The sequence below is a fragment of the Nuphar pumila genome, chromosome 6 (assembly GCF_984573655.1).
Source record: "Nuphar pumila chromosome 6, dmNupPumi1.hap1.1, whole genome shotgun sequence".
Classification (NCBI taxonomy): Eukaryota; Viridiplantae; Streptophyta; class Magnoliopsida; order Nymphaeales; family Nymphaeaceae; genus Nuphar; species Nuphar pumila.
The window spans coordinates 96,788,784-96,810,902 of record NC_143254.1 but is presented as its reverse complement, the minus strand read 5'-3'; the positions used below and the strand labels follow the sequence as shown (position 1 = coordinate 96,810,902).

The 22,119-nt window shown below is 36.9% G+C and overlaps 1 protein-coding gene across 4 annotated transcripts in view; it reads left to right on the top strand.

Moving 5' to 3' along the window:
* Positions 1-4,006: 4,006 nt before the first annotated feature.
* The window catches only part of LOC149835313 (PX domain-containing protein EREL1-like), a 39,190-nt gene continuing 21,077 nt past the window's right edge, over positions 4,007-22,119 (top strand). For 3 of the 4 annotated variants that reach the window (XR_016432314.1, XM_090008373.1, XM_090008375.1), the window contains exons 1-8: positions 4,007-4,364; positions 5,637-5,762; positions 6,893-6,991; positions 8,659-8,751; positions 10,035-10,143; positions 10,621-11,348; positions 11,755-11,919; positions 12,012-12,254. Coding sequence is in view for 3 of the 4 variants with exons in the window: in XM_090008373.1 (XP_089864499.1) it covers positions 4,275-4,364; positions 5,637-5,762; positions 6,893-6,991; positions 8,659-8,751; positions 10,035-10,143; positions 10,621-11,348; positions 11,755-11,919; positions 12,012-12,254 (1,653 nt within the window). In the remaining variant the exon portion in view is untranslated. The remainder of the gene's footprint in view (positions 4,365-5,636; positions 5,763-6,892; positions 6,992-8,658; positions 8,752-10,034; positions 10,144-10,620; positions 11,349-11,754; positions 11,920-12,011; positions 12,255-22,119) is intronic. The other variant, XM_090008374.1, reaches the window with a different exon arrangement.

Sequence of the window (22,119 nt, the reverse complement as noted above, 5' to 3'; positions counted from 1 at the left end):
TTATAAACCACACAAGGGGTTGCCCTCATAGCCTTGAGCTTGTGGATAGGGAGTATTCCCCTACCTCAAGTTTGAGTTCCCATGTAAGCACCTCCTTCCGCTAGGCAAAGCAGGAGACTCCTTGGGGGTCGAGGGGTTCACCCATGGAGTTTTACTCCACCAGTATGGCGACCGTTAAGTACAGTAAATTGAGGAGCAAGCAGAAGCGTGACAACTCCCTGAGGGCTAAAAGTAAGGCTACAGAGTTTTACGCTGCGAAGACAGTGATCATAAGTATGGCAGGCAGAGCTAGCGCGACTAGGTCTCTGATCCTAGTGGCGGTTTCTCCGTGTAAATGTAATATATATATATATATATATATATATATATATATATATATATATATATATATATATATATATATATATATATATATATATATATAGTATGATGAGACTAACAGGACCAGGTCTTAAATCCCGGGTAACAAACAAACAAAAGGTGGTTTATAGACAATGAAATACCTACTTAGAAATCCAGACAGGTTGGACTCATGTCAAATATAACCAAATGTAATTAATTAGATTTGCAGTCAAATTCAGACTCGAATAGAAAGCCCAATATTGATAGGAGTAGGGTATACATACCCTAACTCATTGCATTTACATATAATTAGGTCAGTTTGTGTTGGACTTGGATTCGCGCGGAAGAATGTTAAAACTATCAAATTCCCATTATTGATTGGATATGGTTTGGTTTAGCAAATATGACTAGCTAGGGGGACTTGGATTTGGTTAGATATCTAATCCAAACCCCAACTGGTCATGTTTAGATGTGTTTGAAGCTAGCAATTAGAATGGAGATTACGCATTGGGAAAGGTGGCAGGTAGGGCTGGAAAACAAGACCAGCAGTTTGTCGTTCGGCTCGGCTTGAATCATGAGAAGCTCAATTCGGCTTAGAAATTTAGCTCCAAGAGCGAAGCTATGAGCCAGCTCATTTACATAAACGGGCTGAGCAAAAACATGACAAGCTCAGCTAGGCATGGCTCGTATAAGCTTTTTACTTATTATATACTTAAATATTTATATTTTATACATATATTATATATATTATATTCTTAAAATGCATTTTATACATGTATTATATATATATATATATATATGTGCTTGGGTAGGTGCCTGATGCTTTTTTGTGCATATCGGGCTTTGGAAAGATTGTTTCTATTTTTTCTAAAATCTGACCATAGAGATGTGATATACATTATTTGATTTTGTAGGAATTGACATTTGGATTGATTCCAACCCCAAGTTAGGTTATTATAAGATTAAAAAATAAACTGTCTACAATTTCAAAAAATAATCAATGCATACAAAATTATTTTTTTCTCAAAAAGCATGATCCAAGTGTGATTTCCTAGTAGATCAATCATGCAGACCATATACGTAGAGTCTGATTTAAAAAACAACCTGAAAACCTCTATCCAAAATCGGTAAGCATGTGGTAGGCACAAAAAGGGTCAGGCACCTACCCTTTTTTATATATACATATATTAATATTATATATTTTATATATTATCAAATAGTAAAAGAACACAAAAAACAAAATCTTTAGAAAACGAGCCAGCTTATGACTGGCTCGTAAAGCTTGCTTGTATCAAGCTCACAAGTTGAACCCAAGCAGAGGTGTGCCCTTAACGAGCCGAGCCCAAACAGTCAGCCCTAGTGGCAGATGCTGATTTCTAGATTTAGCAGCTACCACCTCTAGGAAGTGAGAATTACCAAACACACTATTAAGTGAAAATCATAGGAAAGAAGGCCTCACCTCTTTCCCCAAATGCATAAACTACTTTCTCAACGTCACTCTCTACCACAAGGTAGTTTGACTAAGTTTTGGCCAAATGCAAAATCTCTCAATCTTATCTACCAGTTACCAAACACAGCTTTACTGATCCGAACCCTAAATCTAATAAATGACTATCCGGTTTGGATGGGCGAAACCTAACATGACACTTGGCAGCCCACCAAACATTACAAGTAGGGGTCAACGGTTCTGGTTTACCCGGACCAAACCATATACGGTCCGGGTATGGTGACAAATAATTAAGAAGACCTGGGTTTCGAATTGAAAGTCCAATTAATAAATGAACCCGGGTATAATTTGTGAATTTTTATACCAGACTCGGGCCCAACCCGAGTTCCGATTAAGACCCACAAATTTTCAATGTAAAGATGATAAAAAATATTATTTTACAGGGTATGGTTCGGGTTTGGTTTATGTAGTTTTTATTGGGTCTGGATATGGTTTCTCTTATAGTAGACCCGATCAGATCTGGCTGTGATCCCCAGATACCCAAAAAATCTGATTCTACTTGGGTCTGAACCAAACCGGACCTGTTGACACCCCTAATTACAAGGCAACCACAAGTAAATCAAAATAAAAACCGAGAGTCAAGTCCCTGATGTATAGCAGCCGTATGGATATAAAAAAACTATATATATATATATATATATATATAGAGAGAGAGAGAGAGAGAGAGAGATTAGTAACTGCTCACTCTTAAAGTTCTTAAACGCACGTCACTCATGCTGAGCATCATCCATTGCGTGGGGTGGTGGACACTCAACATATTTTTTATGCAAAAAAGATTTCTATTGGCACTAAAATAGCGACACTTTTAGACTTTTGACTTTTAATGGTGCTATTTTAGTGTGATTTTAAGTTTCTTTTACACGAAAAAAAAGTTGAGCGTCCATCACACCAACATGAGTGACCTTCGTTTGAGCACCTAACGAGCGAGCCACTAAGCATCACTATGTATATATATATATATATATATAGAGAGAGAGAGAGAGAGAAAGAGAGAGAGAGAGTAAATAATGGGTATGTGCCAACTGAAATATATAATATTTATCTTATTTTGTCAGCAAGACGGATAACTTCTATTGAATTCAAACTTCAAATCTAAAACCCATCGGTTATGATAGGACAACTTGACCATTCAGGTCTCTAAAAAGGAAAGCACCATGCTTCTTTGAGAAGCCTGAGGAAAACTAGCTTCTTATTTGTGCAAATCACACTTCCTTCTCTCTTCTCAAATTGCTTCCCTTTAGCATTGTTTTGATTTCTCCTTCGTTTCTCACTTGATTCCCTCTTGTTTTTTTATTGTGTGGTTTGTATGTTATTATTATTATTATTTTGCTTTCTCCTCGTTTTTCTCTTGCTTCCTTCATGTTTTTTTTTCATTCCTCAAACCCTTTCAAAATGAATCCTGCTTTTCTCTTCAAACTACTTTTATAAATTTGCTTTTCTGTTTGTGCTTCATTCATAGTTTCTCTGTTTCGCTTCTTGGTAATGGCAAAAAATGACATATACCACCGAGGTGGTATCCCATGTGGTAAGCGGGATCCTCCTGTGTCAAGCTGAAGGCTCAAGATCGAACCCCACAGTCACATAGGGCTGCTGTTGCTTTTACAGGGTTGAGGCACGTAATGCTGTGTTGTCATGTCCCAACCCAGAATTTTACCTTGCAGGGAGGTGGACCAGTTAGTGACCTAGTTCTCAGTGATGTTCATAAAAACAAATGACATGTTTTCCAATAAAATACTAAACACTCTTGACATGAGAGGATGTTATTATGAGAGCTTATTTTTGTTCACAAAAATCCCTGTTTTCCCATTTCTCCATGTATTTTTATTTTCTTGCATTTTATGATTTTTGGCAAAAATAAATTGATTAAAAATTCAGGAAAATAATGGGGCTCCGCGTGGTTGGTAGGAGCTGTCAGTGCACGTCTCATTGTAGTGGAACGTTGCCTGGTGGGTGTATGCCTAACCCCAGCTTGCCTTTAAAAAAAAAAAACAGGAAAATAAATAAAAAAAAAAAAAAAAAAATACCGAAAGACCGTTGTTTCGTGAGATACAGGCGCAGCCGACAAAAGCGCGATACCTTAAGAAGAAAAACTTAACGTTATTTTCCTTGTACGGTCGGAGTTGAATATAACGGTTTGGCGGTGGGGAGGGTTGTCTTTGAACTCCCGGGAACAAGATCCGGTCAGAGAGAGAGAGAGAGCGTCCTCTTACTTCTACTGCATTTTCGTCTGATCAATCTCTTGTAGATCAATTTGGAAGAACACCCACTTCCCCTTTTAGTGCGATCAGCGTTCGATTCCCAGCAGAATCCCCATCCGATCGACGCCCTCATGAGGATTATCGCTCGTGTTTTGGGGTCATTGGGTGCTTTCAGGACGCTCCCATATAGGTTTCTTTAGGGCAACTCGAGTTTTGTTAGCGCGGTAATGATCAAAAGGAGCCTCCCCAAGCATCGCCATGATGGTACGTCTCCTTTGCCCCTCGGCATGGATTGGAGCCCGCCTCCCAAGAAATGGGTACGATCCGGTTCGAAAATTTCGCTCAATTTTGTTGCGAATTCCTTACTTTTTGCAGCGATCGTCATGTTTCGTTTCATGTGATCCGACTTTAGATTTAATTGCTCAATTTTTTGATACGGGGAGGATTGATTTTGATCAGCAAATCCACGGTTCATTAATTGGGAGGCGGTCAATGCATTAATTGGATCGCAGTTCTTAATTATGAATCCTTGGGAGTTGATAAAGCCCCTAATTTTCATCGATTTTGATTACGTTGCCTTACGAAATAAAGTTTGACCCGTAGCAGCTTTTTCTCCCTGCGTTGTGGTGCTTCTTATTGTTATAACAACTTGGTGAAACTAGGATTTCTGAAAAGAGATTTCACGCCTAGAGGCACGTTCTTAAGATCGCTATCTTTAGAACTTCAATCGCCCCACTCCGGAAATTCTGAAGATGCGAAAAAGGGTTTCGTTACGACTGAGTTCCCAGGATACAACTAGGCTTGAACCTCAAGAGAGTCACTGCTTCGCAAGAAGAGATGACCTCTCCCACACATGAACTCTGCAAGCCAAACCGAGAAGAAAGAAAGGAGAAAACTGGAGAGTCAGAGATTCTGATGATCTTCAAAAGACGAAAATAGAAGAATTTATAGACTTTTAGAGAGGCCAAAACGTTTTGCGATAAATGAGATTAATGGCCATAAATCTGACGGTTTGAAAATAGGACGAAAAGGTACCTGAACGGTCACCCACCTTTGACTGTTAATCAAAGGCCTCCAAAACTGTCCAACAGTCACAAAGCGCCTTAAACTCAATATAAATGATATTAAAACTTTTCAAACTGCCAGATATCTCAAAACCGAAAAATCAAAACGGATATTTGTGCCTCATATGCACCTCGCGAGCGTGCGAAGTGCGCCATCAAAACGCCACATTGCGCCTCAAGCGCCCTTGCGCGCGCGAACGGTGCGTCCGTTGCTGCACGATGCGCAGCAACGTCTGCAAGCCACCCATGGACACAAGACTTACCAAAGTAAAGAATAGAGAACAAAGTCTGTATTTAAACCACTAGAAAAACTGATTTCTCTTAGATATGGGACTAAATTTTTCAAAACACTTTTGGTGGAAAGAAACCATCAATTTTAAAACTTTCCTAACACTTATTTGATGGAGCTATGACCTTTGATTATCCTTCACTACCATCGTAGGATTGTCTACTATTTGTTTTCGGCAGAATTCTTAGATTTCCTGCAGTTTTTTTCAAGACATTTTTAATTTTTTTGTCATGTAGGATGGAAGGAACACTGTTTGGCCACATGATTATCATACAGGATGGAGTTACTGTGTAATCATACCTTCTTGGGTGTCATCACCTGACTCGAAAGCTTTTGATGGAACCTTAGTTAATCCGATCGTGGTGAGTATTTGTTATCTTATTTTAATGCTTGCGTAACTTGAACTTCTTGTGAGTAGATTGTCGTTTTATTTACTCTCAATTATGTAGTGGTGAACTCTATGCATCATCATACAGCGTTGGTTGTTCCTTTGAGTACTAATAAGTGTCCGTAGAAATCACATGGTTTGACTGATACTAGTTGCAAGTTGATATTGTACTGTTTCTATCTAAACACTTCCATTTCAGTTATTCTCTTAGCCAAGAATATCGGTTGCAGTCTGTTTGGAGTATAATGAATCTATGAGCCTCAAATTCGAATAAAATGTGGAGTTCGATGCTCATATGAAATTGTGTACAATGAGCTCCATGTTTGATATACCGACCCATTTGATTGATGCTTGAAACAATACAAGCATTTGGAGTTGACAATATTCATGTTATTGAGGAGATCACAGAATGCCAAGTCATTCAACTGACATGTTAGGTTATATTTGTGATGGCACCATTTTAGTCACAGCAGCAAGGGTACATTCTTTTATAGACTTGTTATGGTTTTGATGTTGGCATTAGATGTATTTGGTAGCATTTTTTAGATGAGGATCATTTAAGCATGTAACTAATCAAAGTTCTCCTTTTTCTCATTTGGTCAGTAGTAAGTCCCAAGCCTGTGCACATTGCTGCAACACCCACATCCAAGCCAAGTTCAGTTTACTTATAATGAATTAGACTCCGTGGGCTACAAAGCTTCTAACTAGAAGTCAATTATTATGTTTCTTTTATGTCTGAAAAATTATTAGATGGTTGTTACTCTGATAGATCAGCTTTACTGTGAGAAGATAGCATGATGCTTTAGATGCCTAGCTTGTCACCTTATTCTAGTTGGATAGGTGGTTTCTCATAAGACTGCGATTATAGAATATATTCATGTTATCCAAAATCTAAATTTGTTTTTTTTTATTAAGTGCTGTCTTAGTCATTTTATTATTATTTTTTAATTAAAAGAAACAAGGAAAGCAGAAAACCTATTTTCTATTTATCAATCTTAAACCTGTCAGCTTGCTTAGACCTGTTTATGCATATAAGGTATTTGTTATTATTGTGGAAATTTCAAATTTCATTCTCTAATTGTATTAACATCCTGAAAGGAACAGTTTTACAGGGTTCAAGTTGGTATTCAATCACCTGAGGGAGTAACTTCTGTTCGAGCAATTCTTAGGAGGTTCAGTGACTTCTTAAAGTTAATTGCTACAGTAAGTGACCTGCTTGTGTTCTTCCTTAAAAGGGTTCCTTTTTTTGTTATCTATTTGAAATGAAGCGAGACTTCCAAAACAGAATCATTGTACCGATGGAATCACTTTTAATGTATAAATCAAACAATATTCATAACCAACTAGAAAGATCAAAAACCATGAAGGTTTAGTGCTGCCTCTTTGAATTGACGTTAATGGGATGCACTGACAATCTTATGGTTAATTTTGCTATATATGCTTTTCTTCAATCCTTTTGCAAAACTAGATCCTTGACCAATGACTTTCTGAGACCTTTTTAAGTGGTATGAGGAACACACACATGCATGTAGACAGACTTGAAAGGCCAATCTATGTAGATGGGATAATGCATGGTGATATACAGACACACACATACATATACTCACTCACACAAGATATATAGCATTTGTGATAGAAATATATCTAAGCAATGAAATAACTGAGTACACTTGTAAGTATATGTTAAAAGACATGCGAATAAAGTGAACCATATTGCATGTCTGTGCACACACACACACACACAAAAAAAAAAGGGAAACATTCTATGGATTGAATTATTTTAGAGTAAAGCATCAAAATATTCCATCATGTGAATTTGGTGCAGTATAGGCCACTAATGTCTCACTCGTTGAAAACCTATTCAAACATCAAAACCACTGAAAGTAAAACATGTATAGCCCTAAATAAGTATGAAATTCACATTCATCCAGCCTGGTCCATGATACACTCAATATATTGGTAGGAAACTAACGTGACTTGGATGGTAGTATTGGTTGTACTCTGTGTGTTGGTATTGCCATATTGCACCCATGGTTTTGAATCTTTCCATATAACGAGGACAAGTCATTCTCAACTGTGTCATAAGTAGCCAACCAAATGAAATCCGACCTCATACTTACAAATCAAAGCAAGTTCAAACTCACCAAATAATTGTTGAGCGTTTAAGACACCAAAGCAAGTTCAAACTCATCAAATAATTGCTGAGTGTTAAGTATAAGACTTTTGGCCAAGTCTTACACAAAAGGGGTTAATGGCAGGTCTTGAAGTGCTCATGCCCCATGGCCTTCTAAAGGAACAAGAGTGGAGTGGTTCTCAAGCCACTGGCGTCTCATTGTGTTTACAGCTAATAGTTAGTGTAACTGAATCTTCATGCCCATCAGGGATAGGAATGCTACCAACTTATTCAAGGCTAGTTTTAGTTTGATGGTCTGTTTGCATGAGGTTTCTTGCAATATATGAACTATGTCATGGAGTTAATATATCTGGCTCTTCCATTTGTGTTGGCATGGCACACAATTAGCCCAGTCTAGAAGGATTGATGGAACAAGGAAGTATCAACAGTGTAGTTCTTAAAACTTTTTTCTTTTGGTACTACTGAGGCCTGCACTAAAACATGATTGTACAAAGCCATTTATGAAAATATTCAGATTTATCGTTTTATTACATGTAACCGAATAAAGCAAACTTCCAAGTATGTTAAAGGACAATGTTGCTAAATGATTTCTTCTTTACCTTATTAAGGATTTTCTTGGTTCAGAATCCTTTGCAAAATCTTTTTTTGCCTTCTGAGTTAGACTTAGAAACCAATATACCCTATTGTGTTTAGAGCTTGAGGAAACTTTGATCCAGTGTCCGCTTGTGATTTGCAGCTTAAGCAGGTATTCCCCATGAAGAATGTTCCCCAACCTCCACCAAAGCATGCTTTTGTGCGGGTCAATTCAAGTCGGGTGCAGCTGGAAGCGGTAAACTCCTTGCTTCTTCTTCAATTCTTTATTTACTAATCGCAATTTATGTTTAGTTTTCTTGTTGATCTAATCTGCTTGTGAACCGTTATATTTTGTGATTAAGTCTCATTTGATGAATGAAATGAAATCTTATTGCTCATCCATAGAGCACCACAATCTTTTATTGTAGACAGGCTTGTCTTTTGTCTTTTTTTCCGGGAATAAGCTACACAAGTTTTCTTTATTGATGAACATAGACTGAAAGAGGATGTTCATTTCTTATTCTCAAGAATTAACCCTATGGCTAACAAGTTTTCCTTGCAACTCAATGTCTATTGATGTGAAACAGTTAGATAATGAACCTTCTAACATTTTAATAGCTAAAAGAGGGATTTACTGGGAAATCACCTGGTTGCAAGGGGGTATAAGATATAGAGATATAAACTGCTGTTAGATAACTCTCCCCACTTGATGCCTGTGAAAGTTTTATGAGTTCTTGGAGAGAAGCCCCTTATCCATTGGTAACAATCTGAGTGCAAGACGGTTATACACAATGTAATTTTGCAAAATAAATAACAAACAGGTAATATACTAATGTGCAAAATGTTAGAACAAGCAAGTGCAGAAAGATGGATTTATTTGGTGTTTACTCATAAGAAGAAAATTGATGCCCTCACCATCTATATAAGGCAACAAATAGCTTGGCCATTCTGTATGACTTGTTTGCTTTTTTTGTGGTTATAGCCTAGGAAAAGCGTGGTGATTCCTTTTTCTATTGCTCTTTCTATAATTCTATCATTATTTTGTTTGTCTCAGGTTTCTCTCTCCATTAAGTGTCCTTTTTATGTTACTTGTCATTCTTATTGTCTTTCATTCTTTATTTTCCTTGTCATGAATGGGTTTTGCCTTTTCATAAGTGTTCTGTTTAATATTTAGTATCCGAGCCACTAAAGTGGACCTATGGTTCTATTCATATGACTTAGTTGAGTACTTCAATTGTGGTAATTCTCTGTTCCTCAGTTGTGGCTGTTTCTGTCTTCATATGGACCTGGGCTTTCTAAATAAGATTGCTTGAAAATATTTGTACGATTTAGGGAAATTATGTAAAATTGCTGGTCACACATTTAATATGTAAACCTTCAGTTTCAATTAAATTTTTATTGGCGATGCCCCTTATGACATTTACTCTTTTAATATGTGCTGTTGAGGAAACTGACAATTGTCAATGAATTTCTTGGTGACCTTAAATTGATTTTTTTTCTTGTTTCTGTTCCTTTTTTTTCATTTCTTTCATTTTTCAGAGGAGATCTGCTCTGGAGGACTGGATGGGAAGGCTACTATCTGACATTGATTTGTCTAGAAGTGTTCCAGTGGCATCTTTTCTTGATCTGGAAGCTGCGGCTAGGTCATGTGGGTGGCTTTTGCTCTTGGTTCATTCTTATTTGAAGGACCTTTATACTACTTCTTTACAACCTATGCTTATTTTAGGATTTGTGATCATTAAATGTCTGATAGGAGCAGTAACCAGGGGATGATAATTGTCAGATTGTAATTTGTTGTTTTAAGTATGCTACCTTTGCATGCAGCTGATGTAAATAGAACCCCTTTTACAATTTGGTGGTTAATTTTTAAATGGGAATTTGTTTTCTCTGATTACATAATGTGCTCAGCACTCTTTCTTCTTAAGATTTTCTAAAGCAACCTGTATTTGGACAGGTTATGTTTTTAATTATTAATATCTCTAGTATCATTGAAATTTAGTTAGGTAATATAGTAACGTTGCAAAAGCATTATTTGATATATAAACTTTCATCATTTTTAGGGGTCAAATTTTATTCTTGTACAGAGCCTTTTTCTTCAATTTCTGAATGTATTCTGGTGTTACAGTTTTTGCAGGAGTCTCATCAGTTAATGTTCAGACTTCATCAATGACACCAGATTATGAGGGTGCCGATACTTATGAAGCTTCTAATTTGGGAATGCCAAGGCAAATTGCTCATAATGATTCTGAAGCTGGAGCAGAAGATCCAATTTCAGATCAAGACTTGACTGTTCCTGTGGGAGCGCTGGCAAAGTTTAGCTTTTCTAACCTTGAAAATGGTCTTTCTTTAGGAGACTCTGTTTCAGACCGACAAGAAGAAAATCCAGGTCGAAACATGCAATTCAGGAATGACATTCATGTTACAAACAGAAATAATATATACATAAACTCTCAACATGATGTGACTTACTTTGGGGACAGGATGGAATTATCATTAGAAAGAGAGGAGCTTGGTGGGCATGCTCGAAAACTTTCTTCTGAAAGTGTTACAAGTGATGTGAGTTCAATAAGAGGCAGTGAACTTTCAAATACTGGGGCAACCTATTTAGTAGGTGATGGTTCCCTTCACCTTGGTGGTGGTGCTGAGGGTCCATCTAGCTCTGGTGCTTTTGGTTGCAATGAGATTCAGTGTATAGGTGATGTACAGGTAGCCCTTCCCCTTGATCAACGTCAAAAATTAAATAGGATTCTAATAACATTGCAAAGGAGACTAGCATCAGCAAAAACAGACATGGAGGATCTAATTTCTAGATTAAATCAAGAAGAAACTGTGAAAGAATACCTGACAACTAAGGTGCATATTCATCAATGTTCTTTATAAAAATGTCTTTCTTTTGTTGTGGTGATTATTGAAATGCTATTTTTCATTGAAATCATATTTTTGCGTGGAGTCAGGAACAATTTGTCAAGATATTCTATGGTATACCCTGGTCTGAAGGTTTTTGCTTTCAAAAAGCTTGTGTGTGTGTGTGTGTATTACAAACATAAGTGGCATGAAAATGACCAAAGTGTGGAGATTAAGAGGTGAAAATGTTGATGTGTCATTTAATCATAATTTTCATGAATAAGCATAAAACTGAAATTCTTCTGTGCTATCTCTGGTACAGATTCTCTGATCCTTATTTCTTTTGTATTTTTTATTTAATTTATTTATTAATCCATTCACATTTTTCACTTGTTCTTTAACTCCGCACATGCAGGTCAAAGACTTAAATGTTGAACTTGAGAGCACTAAAGAAAAGGGTAAGGAAAGTTTTCAACGATCAAGTTTAGTTGAGAGAGAGAGAATCACCCAGCTGCAATGGGATGTGGTGGAGCTTCGAAGGAAGTCCTTGGAGATGGAAGCCAAATTCAAATCTGAGCAGGTCTTCTGCAAATTTGCATTTTGTTGAGCTATTACCATTGTTTCTCTTTTCTATTCTTTTCCAACTATTTACAAACATCAGTGTTATTTCAGGATGAAAAAAATCAAGCGGAGGCTGCTAAAAAGGCAGCCACATCTGAGAAGGAACTTTTGCAACGTGAATTGGATTTGACAAGAGAACAACTTGAGAACTTAAAAAAAAATCATGAAGATCAGGAGATGAAAACAAAGGCAGATGCAAAAGTTCTTGTAAAGGAGGTTAAATCACTCAGGAAATCTCAAACGGAACTGAGGCAAGAGCTACAACAGTCTCTAAAGGAAAAAGCAGAACTAGAGGTAAGAAAATTCTATACATGGAAATGCATTTTTAAATGAGAAGGAAAAAAATACTGTCTCTCTTGGGTAAATTCAGCAACTGAATCCTGGTGCCTATAACTAAAACTAACAAGAATTGAAAGAAAATATAAGTGCACACTGCATACTTGTACTATGTAACACTGGAAAAGTGCTAAGAAATTCCATGTCTATTCAGGAAATGCTAGTTGATAGCCTAGTCACAAATATCAATATCGGCTATATCTCAACGAGGCTATTTCTCGCGATATTATAGGTTTGGTGATAAATCTTGGAAAAATCTTGAAAAATTCTCGGGGCTTAAAAAAATAAAAATAACAAAAATAAGTAAGAAAATATCATGTTTAGATAATAAAATAAATAAGTAAAAAATGCCAAATAAAGAAGAAAAACACATTTAAGATGTAGAAAATATATAAAAACAGTCACAATAATTGATAATATCACAATATTATCACGAGAATATTGTGATATTCTTTTGATAATATCGTGATATGATCAAATTAGCGATATTTTCAAAATATCATGATATTTTACCTATAATATCGTTTGTTGAAAATACGGCAAGAATAATGCGATATTTTGAAAATATCGCTGATATCTGTGACTATGGTTGATAGTACATGGACGGGCTCTTTGGTGGATGCATATTGCATTAATATCAGAAATATGATTTGTATGGGAAGATATTTTCCTGACGTAGCAACTGATAAAATATGTTGTCGAGAAGTAAGGAGAAGAAGAGCAGTTGGGTCTTGAAAAGCATTGCTCCCTGGATGTGTATTTTGTTATGTATGCTATAGTTATAGTAATCAAATTATGAAGTATTGCAAGTATGCCACTTATTACATGGAAGCCTAAAGAAATGTCTTTGTATATATACAATATTTGCACATAAGACTGTAATGAAACAAGGTACAATAGAACAATAGGGAAACAAACACAATGCCAACAAAGGGCTTTAATAAACTCACTTAAAGTTGGTCACTAATGGACCAAATACAATCTCAAAAGAGATAAAAATACCAAACAGCACAAGAGGCATACAAGCCTATAAGATGGGAAAAAACTCTAGAGAAAACCCTCAAATGCTTCTAAAAGCATTGAGGAATAACAAGGGAGTGAGGCTCTATTTATAGAGCCTCACTCCAACACATGGGAGGCAGTCCAGCTCTTTGGACTGCCTTCCAACAGTCATTATTATGACTGTTGTGCACAACAGTCATATTTTTGACTGTTGTGCACAACAGTCATATTTTGACTGTTGTGCACAACAGTCATATTTTGACTGTTGTGCCTAAGCTGTATGACAGTTTATTTATTTATTATAATGTTAAATTACATTTCAGTCCCTAGTGGACTATACTATATGATAAAAGACAAAAATACCCTTATTGGGTATTTGGATACAATTTTATTTTTAACACTCCTCCTCAAACTTATGGGGAAATCACCGAAAGTTTGCTAAGAAGATACAAAAATTGAGGTAGTGGAAGAGCTTTGGTGAAGAAGTCTGCAATCTGAAATTCGGACTGGACATATGGCAATGTAATGGTCCCCTTCAAATATTCTTCGCGAACATAGTGACAATCCATCTCAATGTGTTTTGTTCGCTCATGAAATGTGTGATTGCTGGCTATATAGATGGCACTTTTATTATCACAGCATAGCTTTGAAGGTTCTGAGACATCAACACCCATATCGGAAAGTAGTGCTCTCATCCACACAACTTCAGTGGTTGTGGTAGCCATTGCCCTGTACTCAGCTTCTGTAGAAGATAAAGACACTTTCTGTTGTTTTTTGCATCGCCAAGAAATGAGAGAATCACCTAAAAATACACAAAAGCCAGTAGTTGAGTGACGGTTATTGGGATCTCCTCCCCAGTCAGAATCAGTGTAAGAAATAAGACTTAAAGATGAGGAAGAGGATAAGAATAGTCCTTTAGATATAGTTTTCTTGATATATCGAACTATTCTTAATACTGCACTCATGTGGACGGTTGTGGGCACATGTTGAAATTGACTTGCAGAATGTACGGCATGCGCAATATCTGGCCTTGTAATGGACAGGCACATCGACGATCCAATAAGTTGTTGATAAGGGGTTGGATCATCTAATAATACTCCATCTTCAGCTCGCATTTTCGCATTTATTATTTCAGGAGTATCAACATATTTTGTTTCCGTGATTCCTGAACGCTCAACAATATCAGCTGCAAACTTGATTTGAGATAAAATATATCCTCTTGGTGAGTAGGCTACTTCAATTCCTAAAAAGTATCTCAAAAAACCAAGATCAGTCATATCAAAAGATTTTTTAAGCAAAATTTTAATATCTTCAATTTTCTTTTGATCATTCCCTGTGATGATCATATCATCAACATACAAAAGAAGAATGATCAATGAGGTACCTATAGATCTCACAAAAAGAGCAGTGTCAGTGTAAAAAGATTTAAATCCAAGTTTTAATATCGTACCACTGAACCGATCATACCATGCTTTAGGGGCTTGTTTAAGCCCGTATAGGGCTTTTTGAAGACGAAGGACCATGCCTTTTTTAATAGACAGACCAGGGGGAGGATCCATATATACTTCTTCATTTAAGTTTCCGTTCAAAAATGCATTTTTAACATCTAACTGATATATCGGCCATTTTTGAATGGATGCTATAGCAACTAGAGTTCTAACTGTAGTCATACGAGCTACTGGGGCAAAGGTTTCTTCATAATCTATACCATATTCTTGAGAATATCCTTTTGCAACAAGTCTTGCTTTATATCTCTCAAGAGACCCGTCACTTTTTGTTTTAATTTTAAACACCCATCTACACCCTATTGTCTTCTTTCCGATAGGAAGAGGTTGAATTGCCCAAGTGTGAGGCTTGTGTAATGCATCTAATTCAATTTTCATGGCTTCAACCCATTCGTTTATATTTTTGGCCTCGTTATAGTTGGATGGTTCATGATAGGAATGAATGGCTAGAAGACATGCCCTGTAGTTTGGTAAGAAGGATTCATATGAGACAAACCTACTTGGAGGCCTATATGTTCGTTCTGACCTTCTAACACTAGTTTCTTCAGTATTTGTTAATTGATTATATCTGTCAAGGGCACATGGATGCTCCCCAGTATTTTGTCTAGAGTATTGAAGATCTTTATGTGGTTCACTACTTGAGTCATTAATAGACTCGAAGGTTTCAATATCATTACTAATACCTTTATTGGGTAACAAATCAAATAAGAAAGCATACTTGAATTCTTTCTTAGGAACTTCAAAATCAAATCCACTGTCATTTTCTAGAAAGGTAACATTTCTAGAAACATAGAGTTTATCATTTGTTTTATCATAACATCGATATCCTTTTTTATTATCAGCATAACCAAGAAAGACACATTTTATGGCTTTAGGAGAGAGTTTGCTATATTTTTCAAGAAGCACGAAGCATTTACAACCAAATACCCTTAGCCTTTTTAAATCAGGAGAAATTTTAAAGAGTTTTTCAATAGGAGACTTGTTTTCCAAAGTTTGAGAAGGCATTCTATTTATCAGATAGACTGCGGTTAGGGCAGCTTCAGCCCAAAATTGCTTTGGAATTTTTTTTGAAATAAGTAGGGTTCTAGTAGTTTCAATGATATGACGATGTTTTCTTTCAGAAATCCCATTTTGTTGAGGTGTTCTAGGGCATGATTTTTGATGCACAATTCCATGATTTTTTAGATATAATTGAAATTCATTTGAAAGAAACTCTCCCCCAGAGTCGGAGCGGAAGACTTTAATATTTGTTTTAAATTGATTTTTAACTAGATTATGAAAGTTTTTAAAACATGAAAAAACTTCGGATTTGAGTTTTAGAAAGTAAATCCAAGTATGTCTACTAAAATCATCTATAAATGTAACATAGTACGAATAACCACCTTTTGACATAACAGGGGCGGGACCCCACACATCCGAATGCACTAATTCAAAATTTTTATGTGTCACAGAGGTTCTAGACCCAAAAGGTATCATTTGCATTTTTCCAAGTATCCAATCTTCACATACAAAATTTTTATCTTTAACAAAGACTCCCTCATGGTGTAATCAGTGGATGCTTGTCATGAAAGAGTTGGAAACAAGATTTATGGAACCTTGTGAATATTTTAGTTTTAATGATGGTTAGAATGTGCATATGTTAATGAAAAGAGCCCTTTATAGATACCATCTGTACACTGACGAGCAAGCATGAGATTTTTATGTATTGTTATCATAAAGGTTTGATCGTGGACTTCAAGTCCCTGCATGCTGTAGCATAGCAGAGTTCCTATTGTTATAGCCAGTGGTACATGTCTGTAATGGAATAAAAAAAGAATTCAAATGTCACTTATGGACATACACAATGACCACTTATGGGTCAATTACATAAACACACAAGAACCACACAAATCACCCACTTAAGGGCACACAACACATAAAAATGTAGAATTGTATTGAGAAATGCTCTAAGCAAGAAGCCTTACAAGACGTGGGTTTGAACCCCTTTATATACACAAGAACCACACAAATCACCCACTTAAGGGCACACAACACATAAAAATGTAGAATTGTATTGAGAAATGCTCTAAGCAAGAAGCCTTACAAGACGTGGGTTTGAACCCCTTTATATACACAAGAACCACACAAATCACCCACTTAAGGGCACACAACACATAAAAATGTAGAATTGTATTGAGAAATGCTCTAAGCAAGAAGCCTTACAAGACGTGGGTTTCCTTTATATACACAAGGGAACCAAGAGGTAGCCGTTGGGGAGATCCCAACGACTCTATGGTCAAATGACCAATGAGTCCATTCCTATTCTAGGATTTACAAAAATAAAAATAAAAAGAAAATAAATTTGAAAAAGTGTATAATGACCACAATACCCTTATATATATAAAATGACTAAAATACCCCTATGTATATATATTGACACTTCCCCTCAAACTTACAGTGTGATCACCAAAAGTTTGCCTAACAAGAAATGAAACCTAGGAGAAGGAAGGGCTTTAGTGAAGAAGTCTGCAAGCTTATATTCAGATATGACATGTGGCAACGAAATCGTCTTGTAAAATTCTTCTCTGACATAATGGCAGTCCATCTCGATATGCTTAGTGTGCTCATAAAATGTATGATTCCGAATAATGTATATGACACTTTTGTTATCACAATATGACATGGATGGTGTTGTTGATGGTATTCCCTTGTCTGCCAGTAAGCTCCTCAACCAAACAATTCCTGATGTTGTGGTAGCCATAGCCCGATACTTGGCTTCTGTAGATGACAAAGAAATTTTTTGTTGTTTTTTGTATTTCCAGGACATCAGTGAGTCTCCTACAAAAACATAAAAATCAATGGCTAAGCGTCGATCATTGGGATCTCCTTTCCAGTCAGAATCAAAATATGCAACTAATTCAAGAGGGGAGGATGTAATAACCTCGATTGTTTTTCATCAATTGTTTACATTTATCTGAAAATAATTGGTATTTTTCTAAAGATGGGCGTGAGATCCGTATTTCGGATCCAAGTTCCATAAAGGATCCATATATATATGTGTATAATATATATATATATATATATTTAGAAAAATGACTAAGGATAATATAAATAATATTAAACATAATATATACATGTACATAACTAGTTAATACGCGGTTCTGCAGGTGGATCCATTTGGATCCAACGGGCGGATCCACACTGCGAGACGTACGGATCCAAACTGCGGGCAAACCATGGATTCACACTACAACTGGGACCCGGACCCTGACTCGGGCCACGCCCCGTTACTGTTAAGTGGTTTAAAAAAAACAAAACAAGAGAAGCTCTTGGACCCGGGTCGGACCCGACCCGGATCCGTAACCCGATAGGGTTTTTAAAACCCAATATCGGGCTGCAGCTTTTTAAAGAAGGGGAAAAGCAAGAATTGTGCCTAGGGCACGATTCCTGCTATTACCAAAAGGGAGAAGAAGGGGGTCGGTTACAGCAGGCGTAACCGAACCCCGCGCCTCTCGGCAAGAGGGGGGTTTCGGCGATAAAAGGGAAGTGGAAGAGGGGGGTCTCACCCTCTTCCCTCGTCTCTCTCTCTCTCTCTCTCTCTCTCTCTCTCTCTCTCTCGTCGGCAAGGAGGTACCGCCAGTCTCATCTCCGGTGGAAGCACTCTCCTTGCAACATCCGCAATCCCCAAGCGTTGGATTTTTGAGGTACGGGTTTTTCTTTTGAGTTAAGTGAGGAAAACGAACATGGATTCGATTTCCATGAAGTATTTTAGTGTAAAAGCATGTGGGTGAGTAAAGCCAAGCATTTACTCTAGGATCCATGCATGAAATCCATGTGTATTCATTTTTTTTATATGCTATTGCGGAATAATACTCGTGTAGTGGTGTTTTTACATTAAAACAGAAGGTTTGATCCAAAAAAATAAATAAATAAATAAATAAATAAAATTGATTTTCTTATGTATGTGCAGGCTAGTATTTCCGATCCTTATGAAAAACCCATATTAGGGATTATTAGTGCTTGTAAATCTGGAAATAAAGCCAAAAACATGGTTGAACGTATGTTATGACTAATATTTGTTTCATGACCCGGTTATGAACTTTATAAACCTGAGTATGTTTGAGTTATGCAAGCATACATGCTGTTCTGAATTTTTTTTAGGGATTTTGGTATGCTGTCAGCATTAAAAGAAAAAAATCATATTTATAATGTGGGTTGTTGGCCGCAGCGGGGTGCCTGGCAGCCCAACCAAGTTGGGCTCGGTTGGGGGCAGCTGTCGGCCCTGCCAGGCCAACCATGGGCAGACCTATTGCAGGTCTGCCAGGCCAGCCAATCGGCTGGTAAGCTTGGCAGCCTATGGCAGACATTTTACACAAGGCATTTTCTAGGCATATTCGTTGACATGTTAAACCAGAATTTTATCCTAATGTTTTTCTTATTGTTTATACGAGAATAGCACATACCGTTGAATGCTTCATGTCAATTTATTCTTGAAAGACTCATAGCAAATTTGGGATGCCCAGAATCAGTATATACATGCCTGTAACTGAGTGTTCATGTGTGTATACATGAACATGCCATCTAATCTTGTAAGAAACCAACCATATACATTTGTATTTAGGTATACCCGGTATAGAATAAACCATGGTTCGTCCCTGCACATTTGAATATCTTCGAGTTATTTATGTGCTACGTTGCTGGGTTGGCTGGCAGCCCAACTCGGCTCGGCTCGGCTCGGCTCGGCTGGGCCAGTTGCCTGTAACTGGATGTAAGTTCTGCAAAGGAAAAGGATTTTTTTTTGATGAAATATAAATTTTTGAAACAAGAGTTACAGATTTAAAAAAAAAAAGACTTGTTTGACAGGTGGGTGCCTATTTGGTTTCGGTTGGATCGAGGCTGAACCCTAGTCAATTAAGTCGGCTAAGCTTGAATAGCCAATTTCAAGGAAAATCTTATATAACACTTGATGTTAGTTTAAATCTGGAATTTGACTTATAGTGTGTGTTAAATTCCCATACCCTAGTTGTAGGTAGGTAAGGTGTCTTTCAATACATGTTACGAATGAAAAGTCTCATGTTTTGGCTATGTATACCTCTACTTGTGTTATGTATGTTCGATATGCCTATGGGTTGTGTTATGCTTATTCAGGGTGTTATCCTAAAATTTATGGTACGTGCTCACCAAGAGTTTGTATGCGTCTCAGAGGGGCGTTATTGCATGAATATTCATATGTTTCAAATGGAGATGATGTATGTTTTGCAGATATATGCATGTTCGCGTTTTTAAAAATGTAAAGCTCATGAATGAAAGCCTAATTGTGAATAACTACACATAAGCACATGCATATGACAGGAAAAAAATTGCATATGTTTTATGAACTTATTGTTTCATGCACATCTCAAAGTTTGCATACATGAGGCATGTAGAAAATAATGCATAGAAGCATGTGATTGATGATTTTTTTCTTATGAGTGCATCGATGGCCAAATGGATCATCATGAGGCTGGGTGAGCCTCGAGAACAGGTTGTTCTATGTTTTAGTTGTTTTAATGCATTGCAACAAATCAAATGTGATATTGTTGTTTTACCGCACTGTTCTCTGTTGCCACGGGTTGTGGTCCCGTGAAGAGCTTGGCATGCTGTTTTGCAAGCTTATGTTATTAAAATTTTTACATGTTGATTTGCAAATGTAAAAGAGATGAATTAATAACAAGATAAAAGAAAGTAAAGAAGAGTGTAACTCATGCCTCCTTGATGTCCCTGCTTTGGTGTGGGAATCCTGGACGTTGCGGTTTGGGGAAACCGTGAGGATACAAAAACTCTGTGAGCGTTGTTGTTGCCCCTGAACCCGATATTGAGGTTCTTCTCCTGACCACGGTTTTAGGGAGAGACCGCCATTTTTCCTGGGGGTGGTGTGTTTTGACACAGCTGTTGTTGTTTTGGTATACCAATAAAGTGGCGCCAGTAGATGCTGTTTTTCATGGTGTCCCCGACTTTGGATGTTGTTTTCCAAGGTTCCGATGGATGGTGTTGTTTCCTGATATCGGTCGAGGGCTAAGTTTGGAACCCGGTAATAAGATACAAATTGTGTGTTAAGCTACCCCAAGAACCCTACTTGACCTCGAGGATTGTACCTGTTTGGTGTATCCGCGGGCAATGAAAATTTAAAAGAAGAACTTAAAGATTGTGTGCATTTAATAGGACATGCATATGGAAAGAGGGGAGCTTAAATGAAAGATAATAAGGGTTCATGCATTGCACATAAATCATGCATATTTTTGCTATGCATTAGTTCATGCATGTTTACCTGTTCACTTGGTTGTTATATGTTGATCATTGCATGATGTTGATCTCTTTTGCATTTAATTGCCTTATTGATTAAATTATGATCACTGTTACTTACTTCGTGTTCCCTCATGTTCAATGTTTAATTCTGCATGAATGGTTAATTGTCTTATGAATTGATTATAACCGTATTCCTCAAAATATTACATGGATCTTATTTATACTCTTTTTCTTATTTGATTCATTAGGGAAACCTGTACGCAGAATTCTTCGGATTTCTGACCCTTTTCTTTTATTGGTTTTTCTCAGACACAGATGATCAGTGAAATCGACTCGCTTATGAGGGGATACGAGGGTCACATTTGCTTCAGACGGCTTCACTTACGGACAAAGTGGCTCTACTTTTGTTTTCTTTTAGTTATTATTTCCTGCAAGTTGTTATTTCACTTTTGACATTGAGTATGAGACTCTTATTGATTCATTAATAAAAGAGTTTAGTTGGTTGGTTATGAATGATAAATGTAAGTTTGTTTGCAGTGTGTGGTTATCCAACTGAAATTAGAACTGTAGGGACCCCAGGTCTTTGGAAAGTTTCCCGCAACTCTTAGAAAAAAAATTCCGCATTTTTCAAAGGTATGAGTTGGGGTCGTTACAGAGGAGGAAGACAAAAATAATCTTTTGTTAATAGAATTTCTTAAATATCTAACAATACACATAACAACACTCATATGAACTAAGGTAGGAGAGTACTGAAATTGACTAGTAGTGTGAACTACATGAGATATGTCTGGTCTGGTGATGATCAAGTATGTCAAGGAACCGATCAGCTGCCAATATGGTGTGGGATCGTCCATTGAGGTTTCATCATCAATCTTCATCTTTGAGTTAATACCTTCAGGTGTATTTACTCTCTTTTCATCAGTCAGGCCACACCTGTCAATAATCTCAGTAGCAAATTTAGATTGAGTTAACAAATATCATCAGGAAGAATAACTTCAATCCCTAAGAAAAAACTGAGAAAACCTAAATCAATCATTTTAAAATTCTATTTA